Below are 22,484 nucleotides of genomic sequence, written 5' to 3' on the forward strand. Positions count from 1 at the left end.
CCCAGCTGCTCGCGAAATCCCTGCTCTGCTGGAGCGGGATAGGGTTTCACAACACAGCGTCATTTCTCCCGAGGCCCTGCCCACAGCTGCCTTTCCACCACGCAGAAAGACAGCCCAACTTAGGATGTTTTTCTCTTTCCCTTGTCTCTCGGATCCCCTTTTCTCCTTCATTTTAGTTTCCGCCCGGGTCCATTCCCCCCAGACGATTGGGAACCGGGTCTCCACTCCCCTCGGAAAGGGTTTGTCTTGGGTGGTGATTTTTGGAACAAGCAAGTTAGCCTGATGGAAATAATCAGCTCTGCAGGAAGCTGGCTGTGTTCAAAGGGTTCTTTCCAGAAAGTCCTAGGAAGTCATCTAAGTATTCACTGCAATGAGCCTTCTTTAGACCGTAGCATTGTTTAGGAAGCACCCTTGTTCTTGTCTGTAGAGCTCCTAGCACTCAGACCCTACCCTTTTCCTACACACCCTGCTCCGTCTGGAGCCCAATTAAATTCAGTGGGGCTGTGCCCGGGGATCTCCGACTTGGATCTGACTGCAGGATTGGGGGACCCTATCATGCACAGTTTGCACGGTCTTATCCCTTTGGCAATGGAAGGGCTGGTCTTGCACCCCTTGGGAAGGGTGGATCTGGAGGTAATACTATGCCAATGCTCCAAAATGCCTCCTCTTCCTCTCTCCATGCTGGAATGACAGGAAACCCTAGCTCATGGACTGGGCAGGCCGTCCTTTGCCTGGATAAAAAGGACAAGCGGGGAAAAGTAAATGCCTGTATTACTTGCTTCTGTAAAATAGGGGTTAGTTATACTTAGGCTGTGGAATGGTCTCCCGAAAGGAGGCACAAGGCTTGGGACATTTTAAAACTAGACTGGACAAAATGCTTCTCGGGGAACAATCCTGCATTGGCAGGGAGGCTGGCTGGGTGATTTGTCAGGCCTTTCAGGTCTCTGCCATCCAGGATTCTCTGCTTGTGGGAGGATGAGTTAAGGTTTGCACAGCACTTTGAAAATAGCAGGTGCTATATGAGTGCTAATTATTGTTGCCACAATCGGAGCATACCAGGGGAGCAGACGTGGGAATCTGGCTCCCAGCTCTACATCAGCAAACACTCAGTGATTGTATATGTGTGAGTGGGTGTTTTATCGACTGACTAAAAAAATAGCCCCCACCCTGCTAAAAAAAAATCCAGATTAAATCCCAGTGGAGGGGGGAAATGGTCTGGAGCCCATTCTTGCTGCTATGGGTAATCCTATCAAGCAAGAGATCATTAGCCTATGGATAATTGTATTCTCAATAACAAACAACCACAGCACTTAATCTTCTTCTCTGTGCAGCTTTAGGTTTCATGGGAGATCATCATAGCTAGACTACAGCTCAACTCAAACAACAATGAATGATTTACAGTTACTCGGTGGGGTTCAGAGAGATTCAGTGCAGTGTCTCAGGAATCCCAGCCACATTTGTTGTTACTTCTCCCCTCCACCCTTGGGGCTGGTACAATGATGGGCATCAGAGATTTGACTAGTTAAATAGAGGTAATGGAGAAAGAATGCTGCATGCCACAGAAAGCATCCTCCATCACCTCAATTGCTTTATGTACTATTGCTGGTGGGGGCTACCTCTGTCTCCCATTATAATGGCCCAGTGTTCCCCACCTAGGCCTTGTCAGACTGAGAGCCTGGCTTCTGTCGGCTCCCTTTTTTGCACTGAAAGGAATATTATTAAGGCAAGGCAAATACCCCAGTCTTTGGCTCTGGCTGATATTCCTAGGGAGAGATCACGCCTCAGTTAGCACCGTCCATCACAGGGGATCTCACATCATTTTACAAATGAGCTGAGCCTCACAACTCCCATGTGAGCCAGGGAAGTAACATTGTTCCTTTTTTACAGAAGGGGAAAACTGAGGCACAGAGGAGTTAAGGCCAAATTGTTCAATAGCTGCCTCTGGTTTGAGAGCCTCATTTTTCAGGTGCCCAACTGTACACACCTGAGCCTGATTTTCAGAGATGCTGTGCACCTACAACTCCAGCTACAGTCAGTGGGAGCTGCAGGGGCTCAGTACCTCTGAAAAACCAGCCATAGGTCTTGGAAGTTTGGCACCCAGTAATACTGGGACATTTTTTAAAAGGTCACCCTATGCAATTTGCGCAAGATCACCCAGTGAATCAGTCGTAGAGCAGCAAGAGAGCTCAGATTTTCTGAGACCAGTCTCTGGCTCTAACCACTAGACCTTGCTCTCCCTCCACCCTTCAGTTGCTCTTTGGTTTCCTGTATGTGATTGCTGCATATGCTCCGAATAACAATCTCCCACAACAGGCCTTGAATACACCACACACATTCATCCACTGCCGAAGATGGCTGGTGGCCCTCCCTGCCCTTCTGTTGTTCTCAAGGGGCAGCTGGATGCTGGCTTATCATGCATCTTTTTTTGCAGGAGCCAGACAGACCTACCCCCAGTCCAGGGGTATATTTTTTTTTCTGGGGGAGAAGTAGGCTGGGCAGGCTACCAGGCTCCCCAATCTCCTCCTAACATAAATTCACTGCTAGGCCTGCTGCCCCTCTAAACTGCCCTGTGAGGCTGACACCTGTGTGCGCGCTAGGCCCCTGGAAAGCCAAGCTCATATAAGCTGGCTGCTTCCTCCACTAGCCTCCCTGAAGGTCTGGACTCACAGGGATCTTAGCCCTAAGTGAGCTCCCTTCCTGGATCCCAATGGAGGGCTGCCAAGGGGGGAGATCTTCTTCCTGTCCCTTTAGAGACCAAGATGAGGAGGGGAGTCCAAGCCAGCAGCAGGATTAATGCCCCTAGCTTTTGTCTGACTGCAACAGACTAAGGGACAGGAGGCCGGGAATTCAAATAGCAAGAACACAAGGTGGAAACATTCAGCTTGCTCCGCGTTGCTGGATCTTCAGGTTAGCTGCCAAATTAGCTGTTTAGGATCCCCTCCCTGTTGATTGTTGCCCTGCTCCAGCACTGCTCCTGTCTCCTGTGTAAAAGGAGTTAGCAGGGTCCTTGGCAGCATAGGTTGCCCAGGGTGGGCCACCCCTCCACTCTGTGTGTCCATTGAATCTTTGACCTCTTTGCTACCATTGCCTGCAAGGGAATTAGTTAGTGCTAACCAGGATGGTGTTTAATGCTCTGGGAACATACATCAACCTGAGCTCGACTCCCTAGGGCTGCCCACCTTTTTAGTGTTGTTTGTTAGCGGGTAAAGCCCTTTTTAAATGGGCAGTGCTAGCTTCCGAGAAAGCCAGAGTGTGTTTGTGAGCCATCTTTGAAGAACATGCTGCCTTCTAGAGGGAAAAGGTTGTGTGTACACCCCAGACATCCTCCTGTGAAAAGGGGTATGAAATATAATCCATGGAGAGAGCCGAGCCTACATAGGAAGGCAGAGTGCTCATCAGACATGGCCCCTGGAAGCAGATGGACAACTTCAGAGGAGGTGGCTGTAGTAGGGAAATGACCCAAGTGTCAACGACAGCCCCTCTGCACCATCAACCCCGCCTTCTCTCAAAGTGAGGTTGAAAATAGTTTGGGTCCAGGCTGAGGGATACAATGGCAAGGGGCAGTCCCCCCGGTGAATACCCACAGCTGGTGCTGAGAGGGTTCTAGCATTGTTTTCTGGCTAGGGTAGACAGCAGTCCCCTCAACACATATAGAACATGATCTTCCAGCATAGTAGTTTTGCTAGCATAGGGTCCTGACAGCAGTTATTTGCTGTACTATTTTAAATAAATGACTAGAATGATCATGTCCCCAAAGGGAAGGCCAAACTGACTTATAATTTAGGGACCCATCATGCTTTCTGTCACAAGCACTGAGAGGAGTTTGACTCCATCCATGCCAGGAACCAAATCAGTTTCAATTACAGCCCAGTAGTTCTGTGGTCACATCTATTGTCAAACAAGAGACTGGGGCCTAGGTTGCATCTGCACAGAGGTGCTTCGGAAATTCCCCTACTCTGCTCTAGCACTAGGGCATCTCCATTAGCAATGGCAGGAAAATTAGCATAGATCAGCTACTGCTGTTTTAATCACTGTATCATCTGTCTCTGCTCACTGCAGATTCTGTGCTGACTGCACCCACTCACACACATAAGCCACCATTTTCAAGCATCTGCTACCTCTGGGTGCCTTCATTTCTGAGTGGCCAACCTGAACCCCTCATTCTCAGAACTACTGAGCACTCCTACTGCCATCAGCTGGCGTTATGAGTCCAGCTTCTATGAAAACCACACACCAGGAGTCTCATGTTGGGTTCCCAAAACTCATTAAGGCCAATGGAAAACATTAGCCAGACATGCCTGTTTGCCCTTGTCCAAAATTTACAAACCAGGTGCAGCTGGGTGCTGTGGGTGGTGTCTTGTAAAGCACCAGGAGATCCCTGCATGGAAAGGCCAGTATATATGCACCTGATTATTTTAATAACAGGGACTCCCCCAGTCCAACTGTGGCAGCCACATGGTATTTAGTGCTGTTTCAGTGGCCCTTCCTAAGCAGCTGTGTAGGAACACTGCTCTTCTAGCATCGTGGTAAGAGTACAGCACAGGCTGTGAAACATCATTTCTAACTGGCTTTCTAAGGTCCATGACAACAGAAATCTGCTGCTTGTTCCCTTTACATCACACCCTGTGAGGAGGGGGGGCCACTGTTACCCTATTTGTGCCTCTAATTGAGGCGAACAGGGAAAAGATGGCAGAGCAAAGCAGTCCATCAATGCTGTCACATGGTAATCACAGCTTTACATTTCAACTGAGGTAACCTCCTCCTGCAGCTCATTAGCAGCAATTAAACAAAGGAACAACGGTCCCCATCCTCTGTGCTAGAGGGAGGTGCCATATTGCAGTAGAAGGATAAAAGAAAGACTGGAGCAGGGCCATTGCAGTCCTTCCTGACTACAAAGGCGGACAGGGGATAGCTGAAATCTGGGGGTATATGAAAGCATATATCATGGGAATTCTAGGGATGAGAAGCAGAATGACAACCATTGCAAAAATGCTTCTCCTGCAGCTCAGCATTAATCCAAACTGCAGCTAGGATGACTGGATTGCAAGTGTGAAAACTGGGGATGGGCACCTATATAAGACAAAGCCCCAATTAGCAGGACTGTCCCTATAAAATCAGGACATCTGGTCATCCTTAACTGCAGCACTTAATAGTGCTAGCATTTCACGGCTCTGCCTCCATCACGATGTTAACTCTCCCAAAGGGCATGTGCTGGGGGACTGGATTTGTTTAACAATGCTGTTGCTGTTCCATTTGCTGTTTAGCTCCAGCCAGTTTTCCAGCAGGCAAGGGAAGAGAAAGTAATTGTGTATGTTACATTGCAAGATCTCCTCAGAGGAAAATGGAATACAAAGTTTGTTTTTCAAATCAATCCTTGGCAGGGAGAGGAGCAAACTTGAGAGGAATGGACCAAGGCATAGGCACAAGTCAGCAACATTCTTGTCTGTTGCCACAAATCCATTTCCCCTTCAGATTTTGCTTTCCACAATTTCTGGAATATTTTAAAAACGTTTCTTCACTTCCTCAGGGCTTTCTCTCCCTTGCTGTTGATGTGTGCTGTGTGTTAACTTTGTTGACCCTAGGAAGCTGGTTTCCTAAGAGCCCATTGATAAAACAGACAAACAAACCCTCTGACAAGTTCCAAATGTTATTCCAGTACATGAACATGTGTATAAGCAGGCAGGCTTAACATAGAGATGTGTCCCATCTAGTTTCTGCCAGTGACTAATTAAGATAGACTTCATGGAGTACACTGGACTAACTCCATTCATTCACCAGAAAAAAATAAAGCATTTAACAAGAGGGGCAAATCACTGCACTGCTTTGAGTTTAACCCTTTGCTGGAGATGCATGTAGCAGGAGGCAAGCTGCCAACAACTCACTCGTGTTTCTCGCCCTCCCTGCCACTGATTGCAGTCTAATAATGAATATTAGATATGGGGGTCCCTCTCCTGGCTGCCATCATGTCCCTAGTAGTTTTCCACGGTGGCACAAGCTTCCAAAAATGTGCACTGGCCTCATCTGATACTAACATGCAGCACAAGGCTACAACAGAGACCATAGGTAGTAGAAGGGATACTGGGAGATGCGACTGACACTGCCCGCCCCAATACGCTACAATGACAGAGCCTCCTTTTAACTGATCTGTCTGCTGCTACAGCACAGTTACATGTCTATGATTTTTCCAGATCACTAGATGAAAAAGAGTAAGTGACAAATAGGGTAATGCAAAATAATCATTTTATTTAAAATAAAAAGCAGCACAATCATCATCCAGACAAAACAATTAAGAACATCAGAGCTCTGCCTGGGGACGGACAAGAGCAGTCAGTGGCAGTGATAGGGCTTGTAACTGTCGAATGAATCAGCAGACTTCAAATCCCCTCTCCCCCCCCACAAGAGGAACACACAGCACTCTCTCTGGGAGTCCAGTCAGCACCAAGGCTTCACAGTGCCACCCATCTGTCCCCATAGGATGGCTGGGGATTCAGGAAGGAAAAGGGCTTGGATTAATCTGGACAGAGGCTGAGATCTCTCTAATAACCAGCTGGGAAAAGAAGTTGGCATTAGTCTGACCACAGAGAGGGGAGGAAAGGAAGCCAGTACTGGTTTCCCATGAAGCCACAGGCTCCCCCTGCACTTTGTGTATGGAACAGGTATCTTCAAAGAAATGTGCACCCTGTGAACAGTAGCTGTGGTTCTGACAAGATTTCATCAGTCACTCCTTCTGACCTGGATCAAGGAAGAGGAGAACTTGGGATACAACTGATTCCTACCAGCTGCTCAACAGGGGTAGAAAAGCTGTGCCAGGTCTCAAATGTTCATTGGCGAAATGGAAAGAGAAGACAGCAAAGCTGATGTGCAGTAGCAAAACCAGGACCATAATTCAGCAAGTTTAGGCACCAATCCATTTTCATCCCAATGCTCAATGAAACCTGCCCCTTCATCTGGCACAGTTCATGTAGTGTAAATGGGTTGTGAAGTGGGCATTTCTCAAGTTATTGCTGAGCAAATACCCAGAAGCACTGAACTTTTGTGATCATAGCACTTTTTAGTGTGAGGAGCTAGCACCAGTTCAGAAAGCAGTGCCAAGCCTGCTTAATAGGGGCTTAACAAATAACAATACTCAGTCATTTGTAACAACTTTTGCAGAAGGATCAAGGTGTTTTACAAAGATTAATTCAACATAGCCTCACATTTGCAAGGTAGGTATTATCCTCATTTTATAGCTAGGACACCGACATACAGGGAGGTTAAGTTATTTGGCCAAGGTCACACAGCACAAAAGTGGTGGACCTAAGAGAACCCAGCTAGCCCAAGTAGGATTGGCTGGAAAACAAGAATGAAAAATGCTGAGGTGCATTTCACATTCCAGCAGGCTAGAGTCAGTCCCTTTCTCTCAATCTCTGCTGCTGAAGCTGTTCCATTTTGCATAAATCATTAAATATTCAGCAGGAGAGTGCTAGAGGCTGGTCAGTAGGATGTACACCTGGGAGATAGGAGACCCAGGTTCACATCCCTACTCTCAATTAGGCAAAGCAGGGACTTAAATCTGGTCTCCTCATCTCAAGTAACTGGCCTTGGCTATTCTGGCGTGTCTCGGAATTTCTGCTCAAAACCAATCCTGGATGTGAGGAACTTTCCCAACAAAATTTTCATTAAAATCAATACACTTCTGTGAAAAAATCTGCCTGTTCTGATGAAAAACATTCCTGAGTAGCTCCAGTGCAGACTCCCAGCCCCTATACCAGGCTGCCTGAACACAGACATTGTTTCTCAGGTGAGGCAAGGGATGCTTTGTGGAAGTCAATTTACAGTTGCTGACATTACCTTTCCTATTGCTAGTAATAAACGTCACCTTGTAGACCATTCAATACGAGGAGACTTGGTCCATTTTAATTGACAGCTTTATTGTCACACCACTGATTAGTTCATAGGCCTGGAGAAGTGCTTTGCATTCTGGAGCATCAGACTGCGCTATTGCTGGAAAAGGTGCAGCTTTCTTGGCAAGGGAGGCAGGTTGGCTTCCCCATGACAGACTTCAAGGGCTCAAGCCCAGGCTTCTTTCATACAGTAAAATATGAAGATGAGGCACAGATGTAACCGTGCTGCCAAAGGGAACGGCTAGCCAACCTCAGAGCCAGGCAGTGGCCCAAACCACAGCCCAAAGAGCTTTATAATCCTGGTTACCCTTCTGACCCTGTCGCCACACCTGTGCCTTGTTCTAAGTGACAGCAGCTGCAGTCTGCTCCATTTTATGAGGATTAGGTGCAGCATGCAGGCTCTGGGTAAGCTGCCAATGTGCCCCCTCGGGCTAGGCAGACTACAGGCATTCTTTTGCCAGGGAAGCTGGATGTAAAACTGTCTTTAGATCCAAACGGCCTTAAGAAAGAGTGCCACTGAAGGAAGGACTGGAGCAGTTCTGAAGAGATGTTTGCTCTTGTGTGTTCCACTGCCACTGATACACCCCTTGGATTGCCTGCTGAGGGATGTACCGACATCCCAAACTCCCTCCCCCCACTTCTCTGCTACATAAAAGTGACTGACACAAAAGACTTGGAAACAAGGGTCTGTACTGCTGACAAACCAAGATAAGCGGGGCTCACTTTTACAACAGAGACTGGGTCATATCCTGAGATGGGAGAGGGAACACTTAAATAGTAAAGGACAACATTAAAAACCAACATGGGGGGAGTCTACGTAATCCACTGTATACAGAAAATTCACAGTTAGGTCTGCCAGTCTGCATTTTAATTCAGCCAGTAGTACCTAAGCATTGCAGCTTGTACAGAGGACAGTGCAATGCCAGTCTGTTTTCAATTCCCACTCCCAAACAGCATGACTGAAATGAAGCACATCTCTCATCTGCTAGAACTCAGGAGGGTGCAAACAGAAACAGCCCAATTAGCTGGTTCTTGGGTGTGGTGTTCTTTGTATCAGAGGAAGATGGGTATTCTCTCTAAGCACAGCCTCTAAGCTGGCTGGCCCAAGGCCATGGGAAAGCTTTAATGCACAGGGTCCTGGTAAATTAATATCACTTGGGGGTGAGAGTTTATCTTGGCACAATACCATTGCATCTGGTGAACACAAGCACCACATTTTAATTTAAAACATTTAAGACAAAATACTCACCCCTCCTGTACTCTTTTATAGATAGCTGCATTTGTTCTGGGAAGCTCGTAAATATAATGACCTCAAAGAGGCAGCTGTTTGCTGGGGCTGAATAAAAGTCTGTAATTCAGTTATATCGGTTTTCCCCTAAACCTAGTATCTAGGGTCACTGTTGATACATGTGGACTTTCAGTGGCTTCTACTGTACAAGAAGTCACTCATCTCTTGCTCCTTCAAGTTCTACTACTACACCCAAGTGCCAGTTCATCTCTTTTTATACTTAATTGGCAGACATCAAGCATAAGTAGGGTCATTGCTGGTTAAGGTGTCACATCTTAGATGATTTGGTTTAGTCAGCGTGTACATAGATTAAATATGACCACAAGAGGTGTTTTTCACAGGTAGCCATTTATAGTCATTTGAGGTCACCTCAGCATTCAGATCACATAGTAGTGTTAGTCTCCCTTCCAATGATCTGGTATAATATCCATGGGATGTTTATGTAGAGCAAAGGTGCGGAGATCCTCTCCAGTTTTAGCATGTGCAGTACTTTTAAACATATGACAGAGTCAAAGCAGGGTAGGTTTCTGGATGTAGCTGCTGGTTTTAAAACAGTTCTTTAAAGACAGGTATCTGTCTGTTTTCATTGCCAACGTCATGAACTGTAAAACACATGTATGTCCTTGCCCAGAGCTGGGTTATTTTCTGGTCATTTAGTGCACTTGTTTGGTGGCACAGAAGGGCACTAAAAATTGCATGGTAATTTGGGGGGTTCCCCCATTAGTTAACAAGGAGTCATCCTTAGCATGTGATGGAAGATAGGAGTTTGGATCAAAGAGCAGTGATGAAGACTTGAGAAGGATCAGAAGAGTAGACAGGAGCTGAGAGGGGTAGAACAGAGCTGGCTGCTAACAGAGCTTCGAGTAGCAGCTGCCTCTAGATGGTTCTTGTTATCTCTCAAGGGTGAGCACGGCTTCCACAAGATTCCCTAATCCTGTCAAAAAAAGTACAACTGCCTGTCATGACTACAACCTCTCCTCCAGTGTCACCATGCAAGACAGTAGTATGCTGGCTAAGCAAAGGACTACACTGTGTTTTGTTTTTTAAACAAAACTCCTGACATGCTTGATGAGGTTTAGAAACAATTCTACTTAGATTGACTGTATTTCCTCCACTCATCTGCAGCAGAGACCCCAGACAACACCACAATATCATCTATAAAGAGTTAGCAGAGGTAACAAGCAAAGCATAAGCTGTAACATAGGAAGGTCTAGAAGAGACATCTGGGAAATAGAGAGGGATTCTTGGACAAGGTGCTAACTTATTCATTTTTTGTAATATATACCAAATATTAAAATTAATCACTGCAAGAGACTGAATAAAATGCGAACAGGATGGAGCTCTGTAATATAGCTTGCATTTCTAAGAGGCAAAGAAATCAGGATCTGTACTCATTAGTTTCTGCTGCTCATTCCCAGCCTGAAATCAGAACTGGCTGCTGGCACTGAAATTGACAGTGCCATAAAAGGGGATTATAACCTCAGGTGAGAAACTGCTAGTTCAGTTAACTCCAAACATTTAAGGATGGTTTGGTGTTTTGACTCTACTGCATATGACTGACATACAACTCACGAAGGCAGGAGAAGTCGAATAGCTAAATGCTGTATCACTGAAAGTTAGATAGCTGCATATACTAAAAGAGCAGGAAGTAGGCTTTCAGACAGAGGTCTACCCAGGCTCATTAGGCATGCGTCTGGTAAGTAAGGCTCCTCCCACTGGGTCAGTACTATGTGCCTCTTTCTGATAATTCATTACGGAGCTTGCAATCACCAGATAGATTCAGAGCAACCCAAGGTCTGTGATGAATTAGACAGTGCATAAATTAATGTGAGGTGATTGGTACAAGGAGCACCTTAGTGTGGTTAACTGGTACCTTTTACCCAAAGGAGTTAGGGACAACAGTTCAGAAGCAGAATGGTTTCTAAATCCAGCATTTTGCCAGAGCTTTTTAGTAATAAATGCCTCCCAAATGCTTAACATTTTCTAATCCTTCTTACCTTGGAGCCCATGGATGGGAGAAAGGACCCTGCCCCAATAAATTCGCACCAAGTGAATTCTGTTGTCATTTATCAGTCTTGGGCACAGCTTTTTGTATGTGTGTCTCTGTGTTACTTAAAGCAACAAGGTCTGAGAATGAAGTTTATAACCAGTTCACTCTTACGAAAATAGAAAAGTAGGAAGAACTGAAACGGTTTTTCCTGATTCACTGTTGCCTGGACCAAGCGTACAGTTGCCTGAAGCTTTTCATTTCAGTTTGGACAATCAGGTGATCAAGCTTTGTTTTCTGCTGGTTATTCCTCCCCATGCCCATTTACTATACAATTGTGTTCCTCAATGGGGACAAAATCAGATATTCCACATTCCCCACAAAATGCTCCGCTGCTCCCAAGGGCACCCCCAGCAATTGGAACATTCCTTCTATATTAAAATGATTAGGAAAAATTTATAAAACTGTTTATTAAATCATGTAAAATTTCTCCTTGGCACTTTGTTTTTTTAAAAGAGAGGATCTTAGGTTCCTGTTTTGAGCAGGCCAATGTAATTGGAACTGGGGAAGGGGGAGGACAGAGGACATCACCAGTAGTAAGTTGTTTCACATTCTAGGCAGTCCCCTCATCCTCCACCCCCCAACCCATGCATGATGAACAGCCTGACCTAACCCTGCCAGCTCTGTCTTACAATGTCTTTTGTTTGGAAAAAGAAAGAGCTGTCACATCTGGTCACCTGGAGGAACTGCGCTCTTTGCTCACACAGTCGTCTTGAGAGGTAGTGTCACCGTTACCCATCATGCTGCAGGTCCTCCTCTTTTTCCTCCGATGCATCATCCCTTCTGTTTCAGATCCAGAATCACACTAAATACAAAGAAAGACAAAATAAAAAAGTAAATCAACGCAGGGAAATACAAGCTTTCAGTTATTACTCAGAAGATCTGACAATGAACCACATCAGTGCTAATACAGTCACCAGAGAAGTTATCATGATGTTCTGGGGAAGAACATGCATAATTTCGATACAAGAGAACATGTTTAGAGGAAGGGACTAAGAACTAGGACTTCCAGGTCTGTTCGCAGCCCTGCCACTCACTTACTGCACGACACTTAGGCTAAGATTTTCACAAGTGACTATGATTTTCAGGTACTGCAATTGGGCACCCAAAAGCCTGATTTTCAGACTGTGGGTGCTCAGCAATTGCTAAAACGTCATGTCACTTCAGGTGTCTCAACCGGGGCAACCAAAATCAATAGTCACTTTTGAAACAATCTTGGCCCTAACTCTGTGCATTCGTTACCTATCTATAAAATAAGGATAGTTTTACTTGCCTAATTTAAGGCATGTTGTAAGACTAGATATTGGGTTGCAAAGTGAATAAAGAGCTTCATGTGAAAGGTGCTGTGCAAGTGCTAAACTAGTCAAATTTTCCTCAAAGGCTGCAAACGTTAGTGGGAACTCAAATTCACTCTCTCCCCCACTAAAAATGTTTGGACAAGAATCTCTCATTCAGGTTTTTCTGAACACCTGAGAGAATTAAGTTATAAAACTTAATAACAGTCAGTTAATACGTATAGCTACTGAGTGGCAGAGGGAGAAAGTTTGAAGGATGGGCGAGAAAATGAGAAGGGATATTTCCAGTTGTCATAACTTGAAGACTGCATGGCTGGAGAGAGGAGGCAGGGCCTAGATGAGTCCCTACTCTTGGGAGAGACAAGGTCTCAAAGAAGTTTGAGTACATCCATGGGACTTAAAAAGGAGGAAGATCTGCAAGGAGCTGGATGCCAAAAGAAATGGGAAGCCAATGGAGCCGTTAGAAGACTGGGGTAATATATTTGTGCTGCTTCTTTTACCAAGTATACTGAGCATAAGAAGATGGAGTCTCGGGAGCACAGACAATCAGGAACATCTCAAAGCCAAGTTTGTTTTGGAAATAGTGGGCCACCCTTCGCAGAAAACTAAAGCTCTCACCAAGACCCGCACTCGTCCAGTCCTTTGTTTTATACTTGCACACTAGTAGCCTCCTCTGCAGTTTAAGATTTAAGTTTGGAGTCTAAATTTTATTCTACTGTTACCTTTAAACCCACCTGAGAGTTGTGAAAGTCAGGGAGATTGTATGTATTTTTAGAAAAGAAACAAGACAACTCCTTCAATGACTACACTACACTTTTCAACAGTTATGGGATTAGGGTCATCTGCAGTGGCAAATCCTTACCTCTGAATCAGAGTTTGAGGAGCTGGAGCTAGAGGAACTGGAGGAATCACTGGAACTATCTGAAGCGATACCTGTCGATTCCTGTAGATCAACTGAATCAGCCAACACTGCCAGCTCAGGATGCTCCTGCTTTAGGATCCTAAATACAATCACCATGATTAGCATTTAGAAGACATACTGAGAAACTGAATGTCCTTGCTTTTATGGATGTAGCGTTGTTATAATTTACACTAGTATAGGTGGGGCACAAAATCATCTATTGCCATGTTAATGCAAGAGCAATAGATGATGATTCACTAGCAAGGTGCATCACCTAATATTATGCAACTTCCTGATGCAGTCGCTGCACTCTAGCTTTGGTGGCTTCTTATATAGTTTCCATAGTTATTTTACCCTCAATTTAATATTCTCACATGGGACTTCATAGGAAAGGACATGAACAGTGATTTGATATCAATAAGATCCTCTTGAAGGGAGAATGGAATTAGTGTGATAACCGAGTTGCCTTTTTTTTTTTTTTTTAATAAAAGTAGCTAGAAGTAAATTATATTTATATTCAGAGGCTATTGGTCAGAAAAATACCTTGAATTTAAAAGTTTCCATAAGATACTAAATCTGGACACTAGATAGCTCAGTCTAGAGATCAGTACTGGCATATGAAGCCTTTCACTTCTAGATTACATGGATAAATATGAGCCAGGTCAATAGTGACCTAAAGTCCCTGCTAGCTGATGGCTAGTTAGCAGTCTATTACAAAGGGTTGAATCCCAGCTCTCCCCACTAGAGCAGTGTCCATGTGACAAGAACCACATCACAATTAGCCTCATTGTTGGTGATCTCTTCAGAGACCAGAGTGTGAATGGGAAGGGAGATTAAGACACTCTCACCATAGTAATGGTACCCGCAGGTCAGGGGCAAAAATGCACCCTTCTGGGAGATAAAGAACTTCCATCTAAGGGTATTAACCTGACTCCCATCTCCATGTCCGCTAATCCTTTCACCATGACTAAATTCCCCTTAAATGCTTAAAGCAACAGCTTCCAGCATATTTGTTCACATACCACTTAAAAAACTGTGAAGTAATTGATGGAACATCAAAATCATGTAGCACCAGCAGAACATGTACTACAGTTTGGGAATCCCTGAATTAGAACATTACTTTACTAACCTAGTGCCTCTGCATTTTGTCTTAAAGTAAGCCATTTTATTATGCTTGGCAAAGAATTTTCAGATTGCATCCTCTGAGTTTTAATGCATGTCAGTTGAACTCAGAGCTGAAATCCAGAAACCATATGCTTCCCCAAACAGTAAGACTAAGCTACCAACTCACTGGGGAGGGAGCCAAAAAATGTTGCTGTAAAAAGCAGGACACAGTTTAGAAAACAAGTCTTTCAAAATGACAATGTGTTTTTCCCCTGGAAAGTCTTACATGAGTATGTACTATTAGTAGACAATAGTAATGGTAGACAGTAGATAATAGTACAAGTCTTGTTTTGAAAGTGTCTTTGGACTATCCCTTCAACTACCTGGAAATTAGAAATATGAACAGAATTTACTGCACCGTTACCTGTACCACTTCCTTGATAATTTTGGCCTCCCTCTTACTGTCTTGTGCCATACCACAGGGAAGTTGGTACAACTGGCAAAGTTCTGTGTGATGGCAATAGTTGTATCGAGATTGAGAACTACGTGCCACCAGCCACCTACAAAATGCAACGCAAGAGCAACTTTTAAATACATGTTCTTATATTGTTTAGCTAAAGTACTGAAGATACATCTATCTAAGGTACTTATATGGTCCCTATTGCCACAGTATCTGAGCACCTCGCAATCTTTAATGCATTCGCCCTCAACACCCCGTTGCTTGTTATTTTACAGATGGGAAATTGAGGGACCAGGAGACTAAGTTGCTTACCTAAAGTCATACAAGATGTCTGTGGCGGAGCAGGGAGAATCAAGTTCAGTTCCCAAGTCCCAGGCAAGGGCCCTAACCACTGGACTATCCTTCCTCTCTGCAGATAGAATCAACAATAGCTAATAGAGCCCACATTAAGAAGTGGGTTTGTATATATGTTAAGAACTTTCTGTGGTTATGAATGTATGTATTTGTGTATATATATAAATTCATAACCAGTCTGTACACATCTCATAATGACCATCAAGTTCAGAACATTAAAAGCCTTCATAAAAAAACATACTTGATACACTTAGCATACTGTATTATTGTACTATAAATCAGTTGGTTCAACTGCTCATTTTAAGGGTTTAAACCTTCTGTTCTTCTTTTGAGTTTCTGGACCCTGATTGTCACACCTTCATACTAGGGATCCCCTCCACTCTCACTCCAACATCTCTTCCATATGATGAAAGCTCCCAAACACACTCAGCTATAGCAATATACAGAAGACTACCTGGAGGCTTTTCTCCGAGAACTCTTCTTTCAAAATTCCCTGCTGGTACATAAGCTTTATCAGAAAGCTGTAACCCTCTGGCTTACTGCAGTATTCTTCAAGTTTGGTGACAGAACTTTCCAGCACACTATAAGTCAAATCATCTTTGTTGGTTAAGTGGCATTTCTGAGCCTCTGGCTGCTGACAGCTTGCTTAATTGCAAATGCCACTGTGACCCAAGCTGCACAAAGGCCCAATGTCTAACTGCAGATCAATTTTCACCTTAATGGAGTTTTTAGCTTGAAGAATTCATGTTGTTCTTTTTTTAAACTGAAATATTTAAAGTTTTTTCCATAAAAGGGTAAAATTAGAGTCAGTTTCATATGATCATGTTATAATCTGATAAAAAAAAAACCAAGGTTTATAATGGAAATTGACAAGGCTCCAAAGCCGCCTTAATTGAAGACATAATAAAAAGGCACAAGTGCCAAGATGATTACATGGCACTTTGCAAACATGAAATCATCATCCCCATATTTCAGAGAAGTAAACAGGCATAGAAGGGGAGATAAAAGATTTGCTCAAGGTCACATAGCAATTCAGGGCCAAATGAGAATAGAATTCAGGTGTCAAACTCTCATGCTTTATCCAAGAGATGTGCTCTCCTCCCCTCCCAATTAAGGGGGTGTAATTCTGTATCAACTTAATAGAAATGCTATGCCCTTTTAGTAGAGGGACATTTAGAAGCTATGGCATACTCCTGCATTTGAAATCAAAGTCCTGAAAACAAGAAGGCGGATACATCTTTGCATGACTCTTTCCTCATAGCTCACAAAATCTGTCATCTCTTACACTGTCAGTAACCCCAAGGAAAAAAAAATGAGATAAGGTTATTGGTCTTCAAAGGTCTCTAGTCTTCCATGCTTTGATGACTTCCTCACTGTATAATTTAGTACAGGATCACTTTCCTCAGCACACTATATGTTGTGTGTCTCATGTCCTGCTTGTTATGCCATCAGTCCCCTGCAACAGGGGACCATACACGGCATTTATGTTTTGCATATTCAAAATGCAACACAAAAATGGTTTGAAACATTGTCCTATAGTGTACAGTTTTGGAGAATGAGGATCATGTAAACAAGCTTGGATACTGACTCAACAAGGATACATCTAAATATGTGTTCTCCCATACCAGCTCAGATTTCCATTAGAGATAGCCACACATACCTGGTACAAAGACGGTCTCGCCTGGTTTCTGCACAATTTCCAGGGGTTTGAATTCAGGTGGCCAGGTGGGGAGCTGCGTCCTAGGGTATATGACACTGAACCAAGTGATCGCCTCATCCTGCTGGTTCCCTCCTTCATCCCGTGTCACTTTGATCAACTCTCTGGGAGTGCTGGTAGGGAAGAGGCACCAGCGCTTATGTCCGTGGACTAAGGCATTCCAAGCACTAGTTCCAAGGGGATCAATATGAATGCCAGTTCCGGATCGAGGTGGGCCCATTACAAACCACCTGCACATGGAAGAAAAAGATATCCAGGCGCATTACAGGAGATAATTACTTTCTTCTATTAACTTTCCTTTCCATTAAGCAAGCATTTGTTTCCCTTCCATTTCTAGCAGAGCTTGAAATTAGTATGGCTCTTTATAGATTTCCTTTTTTGTGCACCAGAAGCAGAGTTGGCAGCAAAGCATTGCCTATAGTGATTGTTAATTTAATATTCAGCAAAAGATGCATAATGTTGTTTTTGCCTAGGACCTATACAAATAATGGCACTTGTTTTTCTTAGGTTTCTTGGTACAAGGGTTTGTTTGTTTTAATTACAATAAAAATAGTTTAGAAACTGTACCTGAGCAGATAATATCTATTTTAAAGACATAAGCCACCTGGTGTTTAAGATTGGTAATTATGTTTTTCTAAGCTTTTTGCTTGTTGTGAGTAGTATCCATGGATGTGCTGTTCTGCAATTCTTGTTCCAATGAGGAATAAACAAAAACATCTTCAGATAAAGGTTAGGATGAAGTTAAGACTGTTCCTGTCCCCCACACACTGTTGACTTGTGACTTTCTATTCACCACTACATCATTTACTGGGTGATGATAAATTCCCCAATAGTTCTCTGCATGGGGAAAATTAGCTTGCATACTTGCATATCCTCCCAACTGAGACTATCTGCTTCAAAGGCTTAAAGTTATACCATCCTTAGTGATCCCAATTGGTTTGGGGCAGGATGTGAAAAATATCATACTAGATACCGATAACTTAAGTGGGGTTAATCATGACTAGATGTCCACAAGAGAAGGAAACAAATGCAGGTTTCTAACTTCCTGCATGGGCAGGGGAGAGATCATGAAGTCCTCAAACAAGGGAATTGTAGGTCCCCTTCCAATAAGATGCTTTGAGAACTTCAATTATAGCCAGGTGACAGTGCTGGAAACGGGAATTACCCCCAACAAGAATTTTTCACACTCGTGAGCAACGTAGCTGGGTTGACAACTTTTTAGTGCAGGCCAGTCCAAATGTGTGGGGAGTGTCTAAACTAGCTTTCAGAAACACATTAGCTACTTTGAGACAGTTACAGTTAATTGATTGCCAGTTAAGGTAAAAGCTCTAGTGTAGACAAGTCTTTAGGCAGAGCTTGTATGAAATATGGAGAGAACATGAACTAGCTAAATCAGACCTAAAACCTGACACTTTCCAAGGACTGGTCTACATTGGAAACTTACATCCACAACCCTGAGATACATAGTTAAGCTGACCTAACCCCTGGCATAGGACTGTGCTAAATTGATGGAAGAATTCTTCCTTCAACCTAGCTACTGCCTCTCAGGGAGGTGGATTACCTATGTCAACGGATACGGTCTACATTGAAGATCTGCTGCAGCATTGCTACTGTAGAATTTAAGCTCTAGTCTAGATATGACCGAATATATTGCTTGCTTTAATAGGGCTTGGCTTAAGCACAACCAAAGTCTCATTGAAGGCCTAATAGTAAACTTGACCTCAGTAACGTAATTTAAAAATTTGAAAACACTTTACAGACATTAACGAATTAATCCTCACAATACAGCTCTGAGGTGGGCATTATTCTCATTTTATAGATGAAGAAACTGAGCAACTTGTCTAAAGTCCCATAGCAAGTTTATGCCAAGAGCTCATAACAGAACCCAGGAGTCCTTACTCTCAGTTTTGTCTTTTCTCCTCTCTATTCTGTATTTGCATGATAATCTTGAGATGTCTGTAATTGAAGTAACATGGAAATTAATTTTAAAAGCAAATTAGTTTGCTCATGAGCAACTGACAGACAAAACTGGAATCCCCATCCCCACCCCATGGATACTGTACCTATAAGGTGGTCTGCGCTTCTCTCCAGCATACTGGAATAGGTCATCGGTGAAGAACTTGGGCACTTTGTAGTCTTCCAGGAGTTTCCTGCGCTTTGGGTGCTCCCCATAGCTGCTGTCAAAGATGTAGAGGGGACTGTCATCACGTGTGGTCTCCATATACTCTATGTAATATTTCATCTTCATCTTCACAGAGTACCCATCATTGTCCTCACCACACTTGAACTTCTGGTTCCTGTACTTGCGCTTCAGGCGCTCTAGAGTCCACTTCTCTTGGGCGGACCAGCCCATTTGTGCATTCAACAGGACTACAGGCTTATAAGGCTTTTCATACCGCTCAACAAATTCTTCCAGCGATAAGTGGAGTGCATCTGCCCTTTCCACGTTATCCTGTAAAACCAGGGAACAGTTGGAAAAAAAACCTGCAATGTAACAAACTATCTTAATCACCACAGGCCAAGTTGCTAAAGGTTGCATGAGTTCATATCTATACTACAGCTGTAGACACAGTGTAGACACTTCCTACAACGATGGAACGGGTTTTTCCATTGCTGTAGGGTAATCCAACTCCCCAAATAGCAGTAGCTAGGTTGACAGAAGTATTCTTCCATCGACCTAGCTGTGTCTACACAGAGATTGAATTGGCATAGCTACAGCTGAGTTCTTTAGCTATGTCAACCTAACTTGTAAATTGAGGCCAGGCTTAAATGGCATCTGCTAAATTTACATGGGCAAACCCTACACTTGCATTCAGATCTAGAGGATCTGAAGACATTAGGCAGATGGCATGCAATTTTAGGCTTCCCCTGCACAGTACTGCAGTATCAGACCCCAACCGTAATAAGTCTCTGTCCCTGCTCCCACAAACATCATGAGAAACATTAGCGTATTTAAATTTTACTTGATGCTCAACACTGCAGAGGCGACCCACAGTGGATAAAGAAATCCATAGCCTTGAAGCCTGGCAAACAGTTCCCCTTGCACAGCATTTTACTCTGCTATTTGTGATGTGAGAATTCTATTTCTTCCTCTCTCCAAGACTATAAGGAAGGGATTTTAAAACAGCCTTTGAATTAAGTGGGCATGCCTGTGTTAATTAAAAATACATGCCACTGTAGGAATCCAGAGGTTTCCCTAAGCACCTGGTCAACAATCCTGGTTTTATTATTTTGGGGTTTTTAAATTATATATCCTCTGATTCCACCATCATGTCTTCCTCCCATGTTTCCGTGCATCTCCCACTCTCCTCCAGGGTCACCCAGTTAAATATTGTGGACACAACAATCATGCAGCACAAGGGCAATTAACCAGATGACGATAGCTCTTTTCCATTCCAAGTATTTCCCTTTTCTTTAAGCCCAAATATTTCCCTATTATCTATGACTTCTGGCCCCCCTCTCATATTCCAGCCTCAAAAACATGCTTGACAAGCTTCCAGGAGTGGGAAAGCTACACCAGAGCTGAATCCCAGGAGTCACTGAAGAGTAGCAGGAAGCCCTCCCTCCCTCTCCGCACGAGATTAGGAGGAAGCTACTTCTAGTAAGAAAGGCAACAGGATGCATGCAAGCCCTCTCCCGTGACCTGGCCAGCCCCTTCCCTCCCATGCCTTGTTTAATGCCCCGTTTAGACTACAGCTCCTTGGGCCAGGCCCTGGCCATTTCTTAACTGTCTGTCAAGCACCAACTGCACCTTTGGCTCTGAATAATCTACTGGCTTCAGAGGACTAGGCCACACACTCAACACTGCGCTACTGTCCCAGGCCAGGTTGCCAGCCCCTCTCCCCCACCCCCTTTGCTCCGTGGGGCAGTTAAGGGGACCAAGTCCCCTATTTTACACTCTGCGAGCTCCCACACCCCTAGGATGGCTGCTGTAGGGACACCCCAATCCCCTTTCCGTGGGCTTCCTGAGTGCCTTTACTTCCTCGGGAAAGGGAGGGAGAGAAGAGGGGCTCCACCGCCACTTCATAGAGACACCCCATGCCCTTTGCCCCAGGATCCGAATTCAGCCTGGAGATCCCGATGCCAAGGAACCAACACCCCCTCCGGGGCCAGGCCACACAGTGCAGCCTCCCGAGGCCCCCCGGTAGCGGACGTCCCCAGAGCCCACCCCTCCCCCGGCCCGGCCCGCACTGTGCACCCCCAGTTCGGGTCTGGCAGTCGCCGATCCCCCGCCCCCCAGGCCGCACCGTGCAGGCCGCCGGGCTGAGCGGGAAGGTCTCGCAGTAGTTGTGCCGGGTCCAGTCCAGCGAGTCCTTGAGCTCGGGCCGGGCGCTGCGCTTCGCCTCCCGGATCCGCTTCTTGCTCTTGTGGTTCATGCTCGGGGACCCGGGGCCGGGGCCCGCCGCCTCCTCCTCCGCTCCCGGACGGGCCCCGACAGCCACTTCCGCTCCGGGCCCCAGGACCCGCTGCTGCTGCCGCTGCCGCCGGCGGCGCCCCTAGGGAATCCCGACCCGACCGCCGGCTCCGCTCCCGCCCAGGGCCCAGCGGCCGCCCGCGACTCCGCCAAAGTCCCGCGCCGCGCCCTGCTGCCTTTCGAGAAATTTCACCCCGGCTGCATGCCGCTGCCTCCGCCTCAGAACGGGGGCCCGTCCACGAGCGCCGCGGAGCGATCCTATTGGTCATCGCCTTCCCCTCCGCCACGCGCCCCTGCCTATCTCCTGCCGTGATTGGTCGTGCCGGGCTCGGAAAGGTGGGGTTCGCGCCGCCATCTTGGGAAGGAAACGTCAGCGGTAGGCAGGGGAGGGGCAGGGTATAAAAGGGAGGTAGCTGGGGCTGGCTGAGGTGCGATAGCGCTCCTGATCTTATCTCGTTCCCCGTGTCTTTCGTGGTATGTTCCCTTTTCTAGGCCGCCTCCACTTCCACGTCTGGCTCCTAGCTCATTGACTTTTCAGCCCCTTAATCAGGTGCTGAGCAAAACCCCTCAGTCAGAGAGTTTGACCAGATGTCCCAATTTTATAGGGACGCTCCTGATATTTGGAGCTTTTTCTTATATAGCTGCCTATTCATCCCCATTCCTGTCCTGATTTTTCACACTTCACTTCATGTTTTTTCATGCTCTCTGGTCACTCTAAGATCAGGTGGCTCCACTTGTCATGGGTTGCAGCCACTTTTTACCTTTTGTAACTGTTTATGTGGGTTTTTGTCTATTCTATTGTTTTCATTGGTTCAATGATGCACAACAGGGTATTTTCAGTGTTCCTACTTTGTGCATCTTAACTGAAAAAAAGTCAGAAATGTAAAAAAAAAAAAAAAAAAAAAAGAGCCCAAAACCTTTTGCAGCAAGCAAACATGATGAAACAACATCCCCATGAGAACAATATTTATCTCTACAAAGCTCCCACACACTGGGTTTTTTGGAACTTGAGACTTCTAAT

The 22,484-nt window shown here is 45.0% G+C and overlaps 1 protein-coding gene across 2 annotated transcripts; it reads right to left on the reverse strand.

Annotated features, from left to right (window-relative positions):
- Positions 1–6,218: 6,218 nt before the first annotated feature.
- On the reverse strand, positions 6,219–21,702 carry JMJD6 (jumonji domain containing 6, arginine demethylase and lysine hydroxylase). Of its 2 annotated transcripts, XR_010919583.1 has the most exons (7): positions 21,297–21,702; positions 19,113–19,501; positions 16,993–17,279; positions 15,291–15,387; positions 14,943–15,078; positions 13,376–13,514; positions 11,887–12,023 (listed from the first exon to the last, which is right to left on the reverse strand). XR_010919583.1 is itself a non-coding variant. In XM_067547625.1 (6 exons), the coding sequence occupies exons 1-6, from the start codon at positions 21,423–21,425 to the stop codon at positions 11,892–11,894; spliced, it is 1,212 nt and encodes a 403-aa protein (XP_067403726.1). In that variant the 5' UTR covers positions 21,426–21,693; the 3' UTR covers positions 6,219–11,891. The 2 variants fall into 2 exon arrangements, 1 of the variants encoding a protein (XP_067403726.1); XM_067547625.1 differs by lacking the exon at positions 15,291–15,387 and having other exon boundaries at positions 6,219–12,023; positions 21,297–21,693.
- Between the last annotated feature and the right edge of the window lie 782 nt (positions 21,703–22,484).

Source organism: Emydura macquarii, unplaced genomic scaffold, assembly GCF_026122565.2.
Source record: "Emydura macquarii macquarii isolate MOO-44397 ecotype Brisbane River unplaced genomic scaffold, CSIRO-AGI_Emac_v2 contig_1230, whole genome shotgun sequence".
In the NCBI taxonomy this organism is placed as follows: Eukaryota; Metazoa; Chordata; order Testudines; family Chelidae; genus Emydura; species Emydura macquarii.